Below are 12,815 nucleotides of genomic sequence, written 5' to 3' on the forward strand. Positions count from 1 at the left end.
GGACACAAGAGAGAAGGCGTTTGTGGTGTCTTGACTTCTCTCTTGTGTCCGTGTTTGCACGCCATGTCTCTTTAACGCGACAATTTGCAGCGCAAATAACACGGACACAAAAGAAGACACAAGATGACATATTAGCGCTCTGTTACCAATCTAAGCTGTTGTCACAGGCAGGGTACTCAATGCATGTACAGTGTTTCATTGCTGAATCACTGATGCGAAGGACGTCAATTGTTCAGATGTCACATCGTTTGACACTCAAATGAAAAAATCACTGACATTCTGTATATTCATAAGACTTTGCATAATATCAAGAAAAATGCAGGTTGTTCGGAGGTCAAAGTTGTGTTTTCACCTCAGAAGCTAATTACATAAGAGAGGTCACATGCAACATGTGCGTAACCAGAAGCACACTACTTCATTCGTGGCCTGTGCTTCCAACGTGGTGTACAGTATTCTCCCATTTTCTCATACACAATATGTAGGACAGACAGGACAATGTATAAATGATTGTTTAAGAGAACATACTAATAATGTAAAAAAAGTGCGTCGTGCCTGGCTTGCCATTCATTGCAGTTCATGTGGCTGCGAGCTACTTCTTGTGCAGCGTAGTGTTGTCAGCACAAGTGGTGACAAGCTTACCCATGAAATTATAGAGGCAGAGAAGATTGCACTACTGGGTTCTGGGTGTGTAAGCACTCGATCTGTACACATGTGTGGTAAAGAGTTATCCTTTCTAAGAAAGTGATGCGTACATCTGTGATTGTGATGGGCAACATAAACATGTCTGGTAGAAAATAAACGACTGATTGTAGTTGGAGTTCGTATCACGTCGTCTTGCATCTTCTTTTGTGTTTGTGCTATTGGCGCTACCTGTTGTTGCTGATGCAGGACCAGCAGGCCCATATAGCCACAATTCTGATGCCACTAGCCAGCTTGCTGCTTCCTGCACTTAGGCACTGCAAGGACTTAGTACAGCAGTTCGGTGAAAGACAAAAACTTACTTCATTTTAAACCATTACCGCATATTAACTACTCACAGCCCTTGCGGAACACAATGGTAAGCTGGTGCAGCAGTCTGCCACAATATGCCAAAGGACTATGAAAGGAATAAAACATGTAAAAGGGTTCACATGTCAACTTTTAAACTGAAATCAATTGTAGGGAAACTCCAAGTGAAAACTTCTCAACGGCATCGCAATGTCTTGCAAGTAGTCCGGGGTGGTTGCAAAAGCTGAGCGAGCAGGTCGCTTCGTGCCACTGTCTTCGCTGGGATCCCCAGATCTCTGCATACTTAATACTGCAGCTCACATTACCTCACAGAACTGAGAAACTACTCAACACGTTTGCTCATTTCTGTTTGTGCTGTTCATTACGACAGCATTACGAAAACCTGTGATCATAGAGTGAGATGAGATTGTGCATCTCTGTAGGCACCTTGCTCATTCATTTAAGCATTAGGCCGATAAAACAGCTGTCAGGTGCATTCCTATCACCGTTTTCATCTTCATAACTCTAGTGTTAACAACAAAAGAAATCGTACTTCCTTTCATAGTAATATTGGTGACCTGTACTGTTTTATTTCCACACATCACATTATTATATGCATTTTAGTACTAATGCCCTGCATCATATTGCCACTTGATGTGCATTTTTACTCATGAAGCTTAAATTCTAGATTCACTTGTTGTAGCTGTTGTATTTAATAAGTTATTGTAATTTGAAACCTATTGAAATTTGAAAGCAAGGCCGGCAGTATGTGTGAAAAAAAATCATTTTTAATTGCATTATATGACTTGTCATACAGATAAGGCCACAAAATGCTGCACGCAGGCAGTAACAACAAGCTTGTCAATGTTATGTAAGCAAAGAAAAAAAAAAGATGTGACAAAGTGAAATAACAGGTTACCAGAGTTCTCCATTCACTTGTCTAGCATTTGGTGGCAAGGCATGGGTGTCTTTTGTCCATTCAATTCTCTCAGGGGAGCCCGTCAGTGGACAGCGCAGCTCTATGTTTGAGCCCACAAATGCTGTCTCTTCTTTTCGCAGTGATCCGATTTCAACACCCTCTGCAAGAAAGTATTTAGCTATCAAAGTTTTCCACTTGTGGTAAACATTTATTTGCTGTCCACCTCATAGACTTTCATTGAATGAAAGAGGCTTGCACTTGCAGTGCTATGTAAGGAACTTTCTAGCTCTCATTCAGATAAAAAAAAATCTGATGTTTCTTGACACGTGTAGGATGCAGAGCAATCAATATTTTATTGCACCTTCTAGAAATGGCTTCAATTTAATTATATTAGGAGTTAAATGTTACAATTCACATCCTTTTATTTATACTAGCAAATGAAAATTTACAATGTAACACAAAGTTACGGATAAAACATGTAACAGAGAGAATAAGTTTTCTTCACGTTATTTCAGGCTCTTGATATTCAATATGTATGAGTAGCAGCATTACAAAAGTGCACTGTTTGCACTTTGCAAGCAAATTAAAAACGTGGCTGTTGTCAGGCCCTGTGTAGTCAACAGTAGTGCTGTATCAGTAGCACCATCACCATAGATATAGAAAAACGGCAATTGATAGAGACATTTACTTAAAACAGCCAGATTATATATCTGAACGCACCGATCACAAATACAAAATAAGGCCATGCTGGGCCCGGACGAACTTACACACAAATTCGTTTTTTGTTAAAACTATTAATCAGTGGAATAGTGTGACGTCTGAGCAAGTGTGCAGTGACAATGAGTATGCATTTTTTTCACATTTGTAACCCCCCTGCCTCTAGGCAAAGCAGGGATATGTACGAATAAAGAATAAAGAACAAAGTGTTTCTTATTTATATGAATGGCTACAGGCAGTACACATACCTGTGACCCTGACATCAGCAACCCCTTCAGCTTCTCCGGCAGCATTGGCAGCTGTACAGATATAGCGACCAGCATCCGAGATCGAGATACCACGGAATTCGAGCAGGCCATCCCTCTGCACAGTGCTTGGAGGCAGCTGCCCACCCTGCCTTGTCCAATGGTACGTGATGGGCGGCTCCCCGATGGCCGAGCATTGGATGTACACGTGGTGGCCTGGACGTACTGTCTGCTGGGTCGGGTTCAGCTGAATTCGAGGCGGAGCTATCCAGAGCAAGAAGCAGTAGATAAAGTAAGACAGGAAAACAAAGACAAGGATTATTTAGAAAATGCTAACTACAAAGAGCAAAAGAGTTGCATAGCTGTAGCACCTTTTCTCTATGGCCATGGCGTATCAGACAGATTAATTACATGTGAACAATCTCCAGCAGACAAATTTTGCGCTGGGAAAGAGCAGGCAACAAAATTATGCGACAAAGAGAGTGTGCCAGGAAACTAAAGCCATACCAAGTGGTCTGCCTAAACGAAGCAAGAGTTGATAGGAGAGGAAGGTGGTTGAATGAACGGAAACTAACAATCGATTCAAGCAGTGTGATAGGATCTTTGGAAAAAGCGCAAGAGGAAGTACTAACACGTGAACTTTCTACCAACTACAACCAGCAGCCCAATGTTCTGACCATAAATTGGGCCACAAGTGCATGTCATGCCAATGCCAACCAGCTCTACGAAATGAACATTCAGGTTCTGTGGCCACATAAAAAAGATCAGAGGCTGTCTCGACAAGACAACCTCCGTTAACCTGAATTCACCAATAAGCTGAGCAGTATGGAGGCCGTTTATTAAAAGTTTTCTAAAAAAAATTTAATGATTCATGCTCGTTAACGTATACATCTGGTTATACGTCCCATGCAACCTCTTGTTGGGCAGAGAAATAGTACTATGTGCTAAACACACCAAGCACTTTTCAAAAAGGTGTTCTTGAGCAAAGATTATTAATAACTCACTCGCCTTTTGACCACACTCCTGAGAGAAGCATTAAAAAAAAGAAATTGGTGCCACAATGAGAGCATTTTAAGCCACCAAAATTGGGCAACAAGGATGCCATAATGCACTTAGGCCTTACCCACTAGAGCGAGTGTAACACGGGTGTCCAGTATGGCAGCACCATCTTCTTTGCCCTGGCAAGCATAGACGCCTGCATCACTTGCCTGCACTCGCTCAAAGTGCACAATGCCATTGTCTGAAGGAACTTCTGCCAAGTTGCCATCGGGCAAGACTTTTGACCAAACAATTTGAAGAGGACGAGATGTTCCTGAAATGAAAAAGATGCAGGTGATGTAAAACAGATGGCAGACTGGGCGAGTTGGTTGAAATTAGAATGAGCATGTGCTCATGCTTGTTATCTGGCTTTAAAAGCTAAATCTTTCTTCCATTTCTTCCAGTTGCAAGTACAGCATCATTTGTGTCTTTCTTTCTTGGTCTCGTCCTTTGCGCTGTTGTTAAAGCACCATGCATGTAAAACAGTGCTAAGGTGAGTCAAATGCAACTCCATCAATACTGCATTAAACAGAGGTATGGATTAAAGATATGTTACGCAAATATATCTAGGTATTTTCTAATATGTGCACATGCATCTTTGAAGATATATTTGAGTGATGTACTGGAAATAAACTAGTTGAAAGTCTGGTATCCCATGTAATGTGATGTAGTCTTCATCTGGCGACTTTTCAGCACTGTGCAGAATGAAGTTTTCCGCAACTTTCTTAACCACATTTTTAATGTCACTACCAATATTTTAAAAAATGTGGTTGCAAATTGTCTTTTAATATTTATTTTGATTTTTAAGCTGCCTTTAGAGTTTAGAGCCTTGCGTGATCCAAATATTTCTTCGTTGCAGCCGATATCATGGTTGTTCTCGCGTTTTCGGTTTCATTATATAGAAAGTATAAATGTCACGGAAATGAAGCGTGACCTACCAAAATTCATATTTAGTTTGCTATAACCAATAACATGCTATATCGGTGTTCGTTATAACGAGATTAAACTGTAACTACTGGGTTCAGACATACCTCACATTATATAAAAGATTCTCTCACATCACACCGCATGCTCGGGCACCACAGAAAACTGACACAAGAAGCAAGGAGAAATGCTAAAGGTAACTAACCTTCAATGTGGCAGCGAAGCTCTGCTCTTTTTCCAATTGAAGCAGTCACAACTCTATCATCTGCCACCAGCCTTGGAATGGAATGTGAATGGCGGTTCCCTTCAACTGAAAACATAAGAAAAGAGAGCCTTGTTCATCGTTTAACATATTACAATTGTGTTCCACGATTTGTTTATATATTTACATATATACAATACCTGCAGCGCCCGTGTGGGCCATTAGTGTAGGGGGAGGTATTAACATTGAAATACAAATACAGTTAAAACTATCTAACAAAACCTGAATTGATAAAGTTCCCCATCTAATGAAGAATTTCACTTTCCCAGCAAATACCCATAGGGCTCAGTGTTATCATCTACCCAAACTAACAAACTAGCTTGGCCGCCAAACCCGATGTAACGAAGTTCTTCCAGAAATACCTGGATAAAAAGCGTTGATTTCTATCCAATTCTGCAGAGATGGGTTTTTCTTTAAGCGTGCACACTAACACTATCGCATTAAAACGTCTAGGCTCCCTACCCACGGCCCTAGCTTTGATTTCATGAGGCTGCACACCACGCTCATGCATGGAGCAATGGACTCGGCAGCCGGTAGCGCTCTTACGTAATCGGATGGTGCTACAAGCGGCAGTGGTTGGTTTCGCGATTTCATGGCACTGATCGTCTCCTTGGAACTTTTTAACTTGGCCTACTCACACTATCACTTCATTTGTTCTCCACGTCTCCCCATGTCGTTCGCGCTCATTACTTCGTGTAACCGTCTTTCTGGCCTGCATTGCCCGGACATGCTGCCTCCTAAGTCTGGCCGACAAGTGAGGCTCCATGTCAGAGACACCCTCACGGACTTTTCACATGCACAGGAGTAAGTAGATTGGTGGCAAGAACAGTGGCCTGGTAGCTTTTGGTTGTCACTACATTGTAACTTCAGATTTCGAAGAGCCAAGAAATCCCTTTGTCAACTTTATGAGCGTCCCGATTTAACGAAATAATTCGAGAATCCTCGTCACTTCGTTAGATCGAGTTTCAACTGTACATAATAAAGTACAGATGGGTGATATGCCATTAACATTGACAAGCATTAACATTTAAAAAAAAAAGCCAAGCACAGATTGCAAGAAGGAAAAAAAGAAAGTATAAACAATAACTTTAAAGTGTGCCCAGGCTGAGTCAGAATGAAACTGCTTTTTGCCACAGCCAGTGCAGACAAAACCGCAGTCATTGTCAATGTGTCCTGACTAGGGGTGTGCGAATATTCGAAATTTCGAATACTTTTCGAATAGTGTTTGCTATTCGATTCGATTCGCACTGGAATTTTACTATTCGAACTATTCGAACTTCCCAAAAACAAATAGAGTCAACGTCTGATTGAAAGTGACCCCTTCAAATTTTCAATATGCTTCACCTCATCACACCCCGGTATTGCGGCAAAGCTGCCTTTCAAGCTCCGTTGCGGTCGAACTTTGCCAACACAACGTCCGATTGAACGTGGTCTCTAGATTTTCAATATGCTTCACCTCATCACACCCCGGTATAGCGGCAAAGCTGCCTTTCAAGCTCTGCTACGGTCGCAAATGTATTAACTCAAGAAAACGCTGGTTCCAACATGGAGATGAAAGATGTGGCGGAGGTGGGGGCTCAATTAATGCAGTTTTGGACCTGAAATTTGGGCACGAAGTCCGAAAAATCGGAAGCCGAAGCTTTTTAGCATCCAAAATTTCAGATGTTTTTATATACCGACGTCTACGAGGCAGATCTGGAACTCCGGACTTGAAGGGTGCACACCCTTGTCTGCCACATCAGTTGGGCTTCCACAGAAGTTGAAAGAGGAGGAGAGGCTGAGGAAAAGGCATCTTTGCCTATCACGTGTAAAGGGTTGTTGGCAACACTTTGGTTGCACCAAATCATGTACATAAATACAAATCGGCCTCTACATTGCCTCATTCTCGATAAGACAACCATGAAACACCACCCCGCCAGTGCTTCATCAACCTAGCGAAAAGAAACACTTTCATGTTGCTATCTAATAAGAATATGCTTAGGAATCCTCTCTGACTTTTTTTTCTGCAATTTTGCTTGGAAGTATTCGAAAAATATTCTAGAAATATTCGAGAAATATTAGAAAAATATTCGATTCAATTCGCACTCACACTTCAATATGCGAATTCGCTTCGCACCCAAAATTTTGCTATTCGCAGAGCTCTAGTCCTGACGCATCCACAGTGACTGTGCATTCCGACTCGGTTCTGAAGGCAAGTGGTCAAGGTAGTGTCGTGAGTGGCAGTAAATGCAAAAATAAGTTCTATAAATGGCACTAATAAGCACGAGGCATTCAGGCGTTTCTGCTTTTCTCATAGGATTCCTCCTGACAACTATGGCAATGCACCTCTTCATTTTTATTGAAACCGAGCACCGGTACTGCTCTTATGCATTTACACTTAAGGCATTTCATGCTTGCCATGCTCCTGAAGGTTATTTGAAATGCATGGTGTGTGGTAAAATAAAAATCGAGACTTATGTGCTATTAAGTAATGCAAGTGCCTGCTCATACGAGAGAAAAAGTTCGAACTATTCGATATGCAGAATTAACGAGGGTTGAATAAACGAGGTATCGCTGCATTTTCTCTCCGTTTTATCTGTAAGACGATGGTGTCAAGTTAAGGCGGAGCAGGGGTGTGCTCTGCTATATTAGTGCTCATTCAAATAGTGTTCTACAAAGACACAGAATGTGGAACATGCTAATGCTAATGCGAGCATTTTATGCCCTAATAGATCTGCCTATTCAACCCTAGTACACCATGCCACTTTCCTTTAGATGCATACGCACCGGTAACTTCAATCCTCTCTTCAGACACCCCTCCATGGTTTGCAGCCTTGCAGACGTAGATGCCACTGTCTGAAGGTGCCACACGACGAATGAACAGAGTGGTGGTGCCACCCTGCAGCTCATCGATGTTGGAGTAAGTGGTGATGGGCTGGCCAATGCGCTCCCAGGTAACCGTAGGCTTTGGATCACCCTCAGCGATGCAGTCCAGCCTGATCTGGTCACCAACCCTCACAGCATAAGGGTTTTGTTGAAGGATGCGCACAAATGGTGTCCCTGAAAATATTGAACATCTAATGTCCTCCGAACTCCTTTGGCTGTGACAGAAAGGAAATTCATTCACAAGAAGGCTACAAGATGGGTGTGAATTAGTATGTTGGTTTGACAGGATAAGCCAAAAGTATGTAGGCCAAAAGGCAAAGCACTGATTGAGAGAGCAATGTATCAAACAAGAGTGCTGACTTGGGCTGGGTGGTACATGTTGAAGCTAAATAAATGATGGCACATGGGAGAGCAGGTAAGAGCAGAAGGATGCTACAAATGCACTTATTCATCCTGCTCTCTGGTCTTGTTACATGCCCTGTTACTTTGTTTACACTCTGAAGAAAAAGAGAAGATTTGGGGCATCTTTCTGCCACACAACAATAATTATCATCTGACGAGCTTGCACTTCCTTTCTCTAACATTATGCACTCGCTACTTGCCTGTCAAGAATGCAATGTCATGTTGATGGCGCACATACCCTTGTGACCTGGAAGTACCGGGCGCACGGTGATAACACAAGGAAATAGATACAGGTTAGATGACAGTTATTGCTGTGTGTCAGAAAGACACCCTAAATATGTCCTTTTCCTTCAATGTGCAGTACATCATCAATGTACCTTCAGTGTATCCTTCAGTGTGTAGTACAACTACATCAAGTTAGTGGCTGTATATATTGCAGTAAACATTAACTGGCTAAATAAATGAACAAGCTTGTTGTCACACGCTTGCATGCAAGCATACAAATCTCACTCGATGATTGAATATTTTTGGCCACAATGCTGGTATGATGAACAGCACAAGTGGAAGTGAGCAAATGCTCTGCATTACCTCTCGCTTCAATGCGTCACTGAAATTGTGAGACCATGAACATAGGGGCACAAGAAGACCATGCACACAAGCCACCAGCCATTACACTCTGGCACAGATTACTTGCAGTATGGAATGCACAGCCCACCTATAGCCCCAGCTGCACTGAGATTACTGCCAGCCAGAGAAACAGATGAGTGGTATCCTGCCCCCACCTACCACAGGCTCATCTCACCATCCTGATAATTGCTATCATAAAATGCCTATCAGATCAATATGCTGCTTTAAATAAATGTGCACCACTTGAAAACTGCTGCAGATTTTAGTTTTATTACGATATCAATTATATGGACACTTTCGGCGAATTTTTGCTGTCGCTGTTGCCGTCGCCGTCATGTCCCGGATATGTATGTATATACAAATAAAAGCCAGAAAGGAAAATAAATCAGAAGAAAAAAGTCCGAAGCGCGCCACCAGGATTCGAACCGGCGACCCCTCGCTCCGCAGCGCAGCGCGTTAGACAACTAGACCCCGCGCCATCTGTTCTTTGGAACACTAACGATGAGCTATATATATATATATACACCATTTACCGCTGGTGGTAGTCAGAGCTCGGCGGTAGAAGGGCGTGCTTTAAAGCAATGCTCCTGGATTTTGCCTCAGTGTGAAAACTGCCCTTGAGGCACGCACTAAAAAGTGGCCCATTTCTGTACTCACTCGCGATGTGGAACGCCGGGTAAACAGTGCATCAAACGCCACCGCGAGACAGGAGACGTGGAGGGTTCACTCTACGCGTCGCACTTTTCAAGAAAAAAAATATCTAAGAGCGTTGGGTTGTAGCACACTGCTTGAACACGAAGAAGTAACAGCTGTGACAGTTGTTTGTTCGCGCTTATCCTATGTATACCTGTGCGTTCTTTTCGAGCGTCCTTCGTTGTGTTTGAGCAGCACGCTGCAAGTGCCGAACTGTGACCGTTGTTAGTTTGCGCTCGTCCAGTGTGCGTTTTTTTCTGCGTCCTTTGCGCTTCAATGGTGCGCTGGAAGTATCGAGCTGCTTCCGTTCTTCATGTGACATTCTAATTTGTTGCTATCGCATTCATTGCTTCGCCCTTGCTGCGAAACTGTGGCTTTTTAAGCTATAGTCGTATAGTGACTGTGAGATAAGAAAAATTGCTCACCGCAGTGTATATGAAAGTGCGATTTCTTCAGAGAACAGATGTCTCTGAATATCTTACTCAAGTTTTCTTTGCTGGAGGTTTCACACCTTGCTCCCACTGCCAACCAGTGTACACTTGTGTTATGTCTACCACAGATGGCAAGAAAATCTGCTCATGAAGCTGCCATGCTAGGCAGTTTTCTATATTAGTGCTGCTCTCAACTATATTTTAAAACTCATACTTGATTATATGAGTTTGAAATTCTGCAATCTATTGCTTAAATGCAAGTATGTACCTGAAACAAAATTTTCATACTCACCCTGCAACTTTAGTGCCGTTTGCGCAGTGACCTTGCCCATTGCATTCTCAGCAGAACAAACATATGTTCCTTCTTCATCCTTGGAGAATCTAGTAAATCTGAAAGAAAAAACAAAACAAAAAAAGACAGTCAATATATATATACACTGACAAAGAGTGTGCTGATTTATGACATCCAGCTGTTCCAAGTTCCTAAAAAGGCAAATTGTAATCGTAGAATTGTGCATGCAAAAAACTGAAAGCAGTGTCTCATTTCTAAGAATTTAAGAATTAAACACTGTCTCTGAATCTGCACTCCCTTCTTAATATGCCAGTCCCGGCAGCTTCATTCAGTTGTGTTGTATGTGTGTGGGGCAAGTTCTAAGTGCAAATGGCTAGACCACTTTGGTCCATTCCTTGCTCTTTTCGCACATGGACATCAACAAAAGGCATAAAATAGGCATCATAGACAAGTTATTCCATGTAAAATCAACTTTGTTAAGACCAACACTGCACTAGGTCTTGCATTTCCTGCCTTGTTACAGCAGTAGGTGTTTGCTTTACACTCCAAGCAACTGGCCCAATTTGACACACACCTTCAGTGGGACACCAAAGTGGACGAAAAATAAAGCAACTTGAACAAACTTTTTATTTACTGCATTTTTTACTGTTATTTACTGCAGGTAGTAAGAGCATTCATTTACTAAGAACCTTCCATGTACAAGGTATTTACCGAATTATTCCAGGACCAGTCAATTCGGTGCTGGGAGTGAAAGGACTGCCGTCAGCCCGCGTCCATTCCACTGTCGGTGTTGGTATCCCAGCTGTGGGTCTGCACTGCAGAAATGCAGTGTCTCCATGGTGAAGTGGAGGTATGTTCTTGGGGTAGATCTCCACAAGTGGAACCTCCCGCCCTAGAAGTGAGAAAAAAAAAAAAGAAGCATTTATTGCATCTGCTAAAGTGCATGCTTATACTCAAAATTGCCTTCACATTCTCATCTCTTGCACATTCTCAACTTGCTATTTCACTAAGCCAGTTTAGTACGTAAATTACTTATAAACACGAGCAGTCTGGTAGTTTAGTATGGCCTAGCATTTATGTAGAAGTACTTAAAAAGAAGTCAAATATGATGAAACCAGGGGCGTAGCCAGAAATTTTTTTCGGGGGGGGGGGGTTCAACCATTCTTTATGTATGTTCGTGCGTGCGTTTGTATGTGTGCGTGCCTATATACGCAAGCAAAACTGAAAAATTTGAACCCCCCAACCCCCCCCTTAGCTACGCCCCTGGACGAAACTCTCAGAACTAAGTTTAACAAAAACATACCACAGACCAAGATGAATTTATTTACTTCACTAAATTTTATAAAAAGTTAAAATGAAAGTTTCGTTAATAAGGTAGTAATTTTTTTAAAGCAAAATTTCCTCACGAAATTTAGCTGCTAGGTGATGCTACATGTTCCTCACGATAAGGCTGCAGAGATCAAAACTAACTGCTCAGCTCAAGGTCACAGGTTTGATCCTGGTCACAGTTATCACGCTTTTATGGGCCAAAATTCTCATGTACACATAGTGAAAGAATCCAGAATAACTGTGTTTGGAAATTGCAGCACAGCTCATTCAACAAGTCGGGCACATACGTTTCCACCAACAAGCATAGGTGCGACCATTGCTGTTTACACTCAGTTGGATGATGATGATAACATTAAGACTGATGAGGATGACGATGATAGCCACAAGTTCAACACGACGCTATTAAACTGCATGACTTTTTGTGTGCTGACGCTGACCAGATTGTGCACGAAGAGTTCAGCAACGACACTATCATCAAAGGAGCGCGCAAAAAATATGAGTGATGACGAGAATGAGGAAAACAACAAAACACGTAAGGCACGTAAGCTCGTGCGAAGTTCTTGATGCTTTTGAAATGATTCGCCTTTTCCTCGGGGCCCGCGACAATGACGAAGCTATGCAAAGCTTATTAAACTGTGAGGCTCCAGCCATCAAACTCCTTCAGAACAACGTGAAACAGAGCCAGATAAGTGACTTCTTCAAGTAATTTTGGCTGTGCGAAGTAACTGGTGTGCGTATTTTTCTATTTTAGCAACAACGAAATTCTCATAATAACGAACAAAACTCACTTCCCCGGCAATTTCGTTATTGAGGGGTTCAACTGTACTGCACCTTTTGTGGTCACTCTCATGCTAATTATTGTTCACCACTTATTATTAAAATATAAGGCTTGCAACATTAAAGTGCTCTCCAATTAGGCTACGACAGTGGTCGTAGCTCAACTCTTAGAGCATTGGATGCATTATCCGAAGGTTGTAGGTTCTGCCCCTTGTAGGTTCTAACCCTTTGCATTCTGTTGTCGGGCCCCTCCCGGCAATGCCACACGGCCACAGGGGTCTGCAGTCAGGCACCACACACTGCCCAA

The 12,815-nt window shown here is 42.3% G+C and overlaps 1 protein-coding gene across 1 annotated transcript in view; it reads right to left on the bottom strand.

Moving 5' to 3' along the window:
* The window catches only part of LOC119389360 (basement membrane-specific heparan sulfate proteoglycan core protein-like), a gene marked incomplete in the record, with an annotated part of 213,331 nt that overhangs the window by 6,062 nt on the left and 194,454 nt on the right, over nt 1-12,815 (bottom strand). Inside the window, 7 exon segments of the mRNA XM_049414410.1 lie at nt 1,907-2,066; nt 2,872-3,132; nt 3,992-4,180; nt 5,036-5,140; nt 7,859-8,131; nt 10,403-10,500; nt 11,114-11,294. Of these exon segments, the coding sequence (XP_049270367.1) occupies nt 1,907-2,066; nt 2,872-3,132; nt 3,992-4,180; nt 5,036-5,140; nt 7,859-8,131; nt 10,403-10,500; nt 11,114-11,294 (1,267 nt within the window).

Source organism: Rhipicephalus sanguineus, chromosome 4 (assembly GCF_013339695.2).
Source record: "Rhipicephalus sanguineus isolate Rsan-2018 chromosome 4, BIME_Rsan_1.4, whole genome shotgun sequence".
In the NCBI taxonomy this organism is placed as follows: domain Eukaryota; kingdom Metazoa; phylum Arthropoda; class Arachnida; order Ixodida; family Ixodidae; genus Rhipicephalus; species Rhipicephalus sanguineus.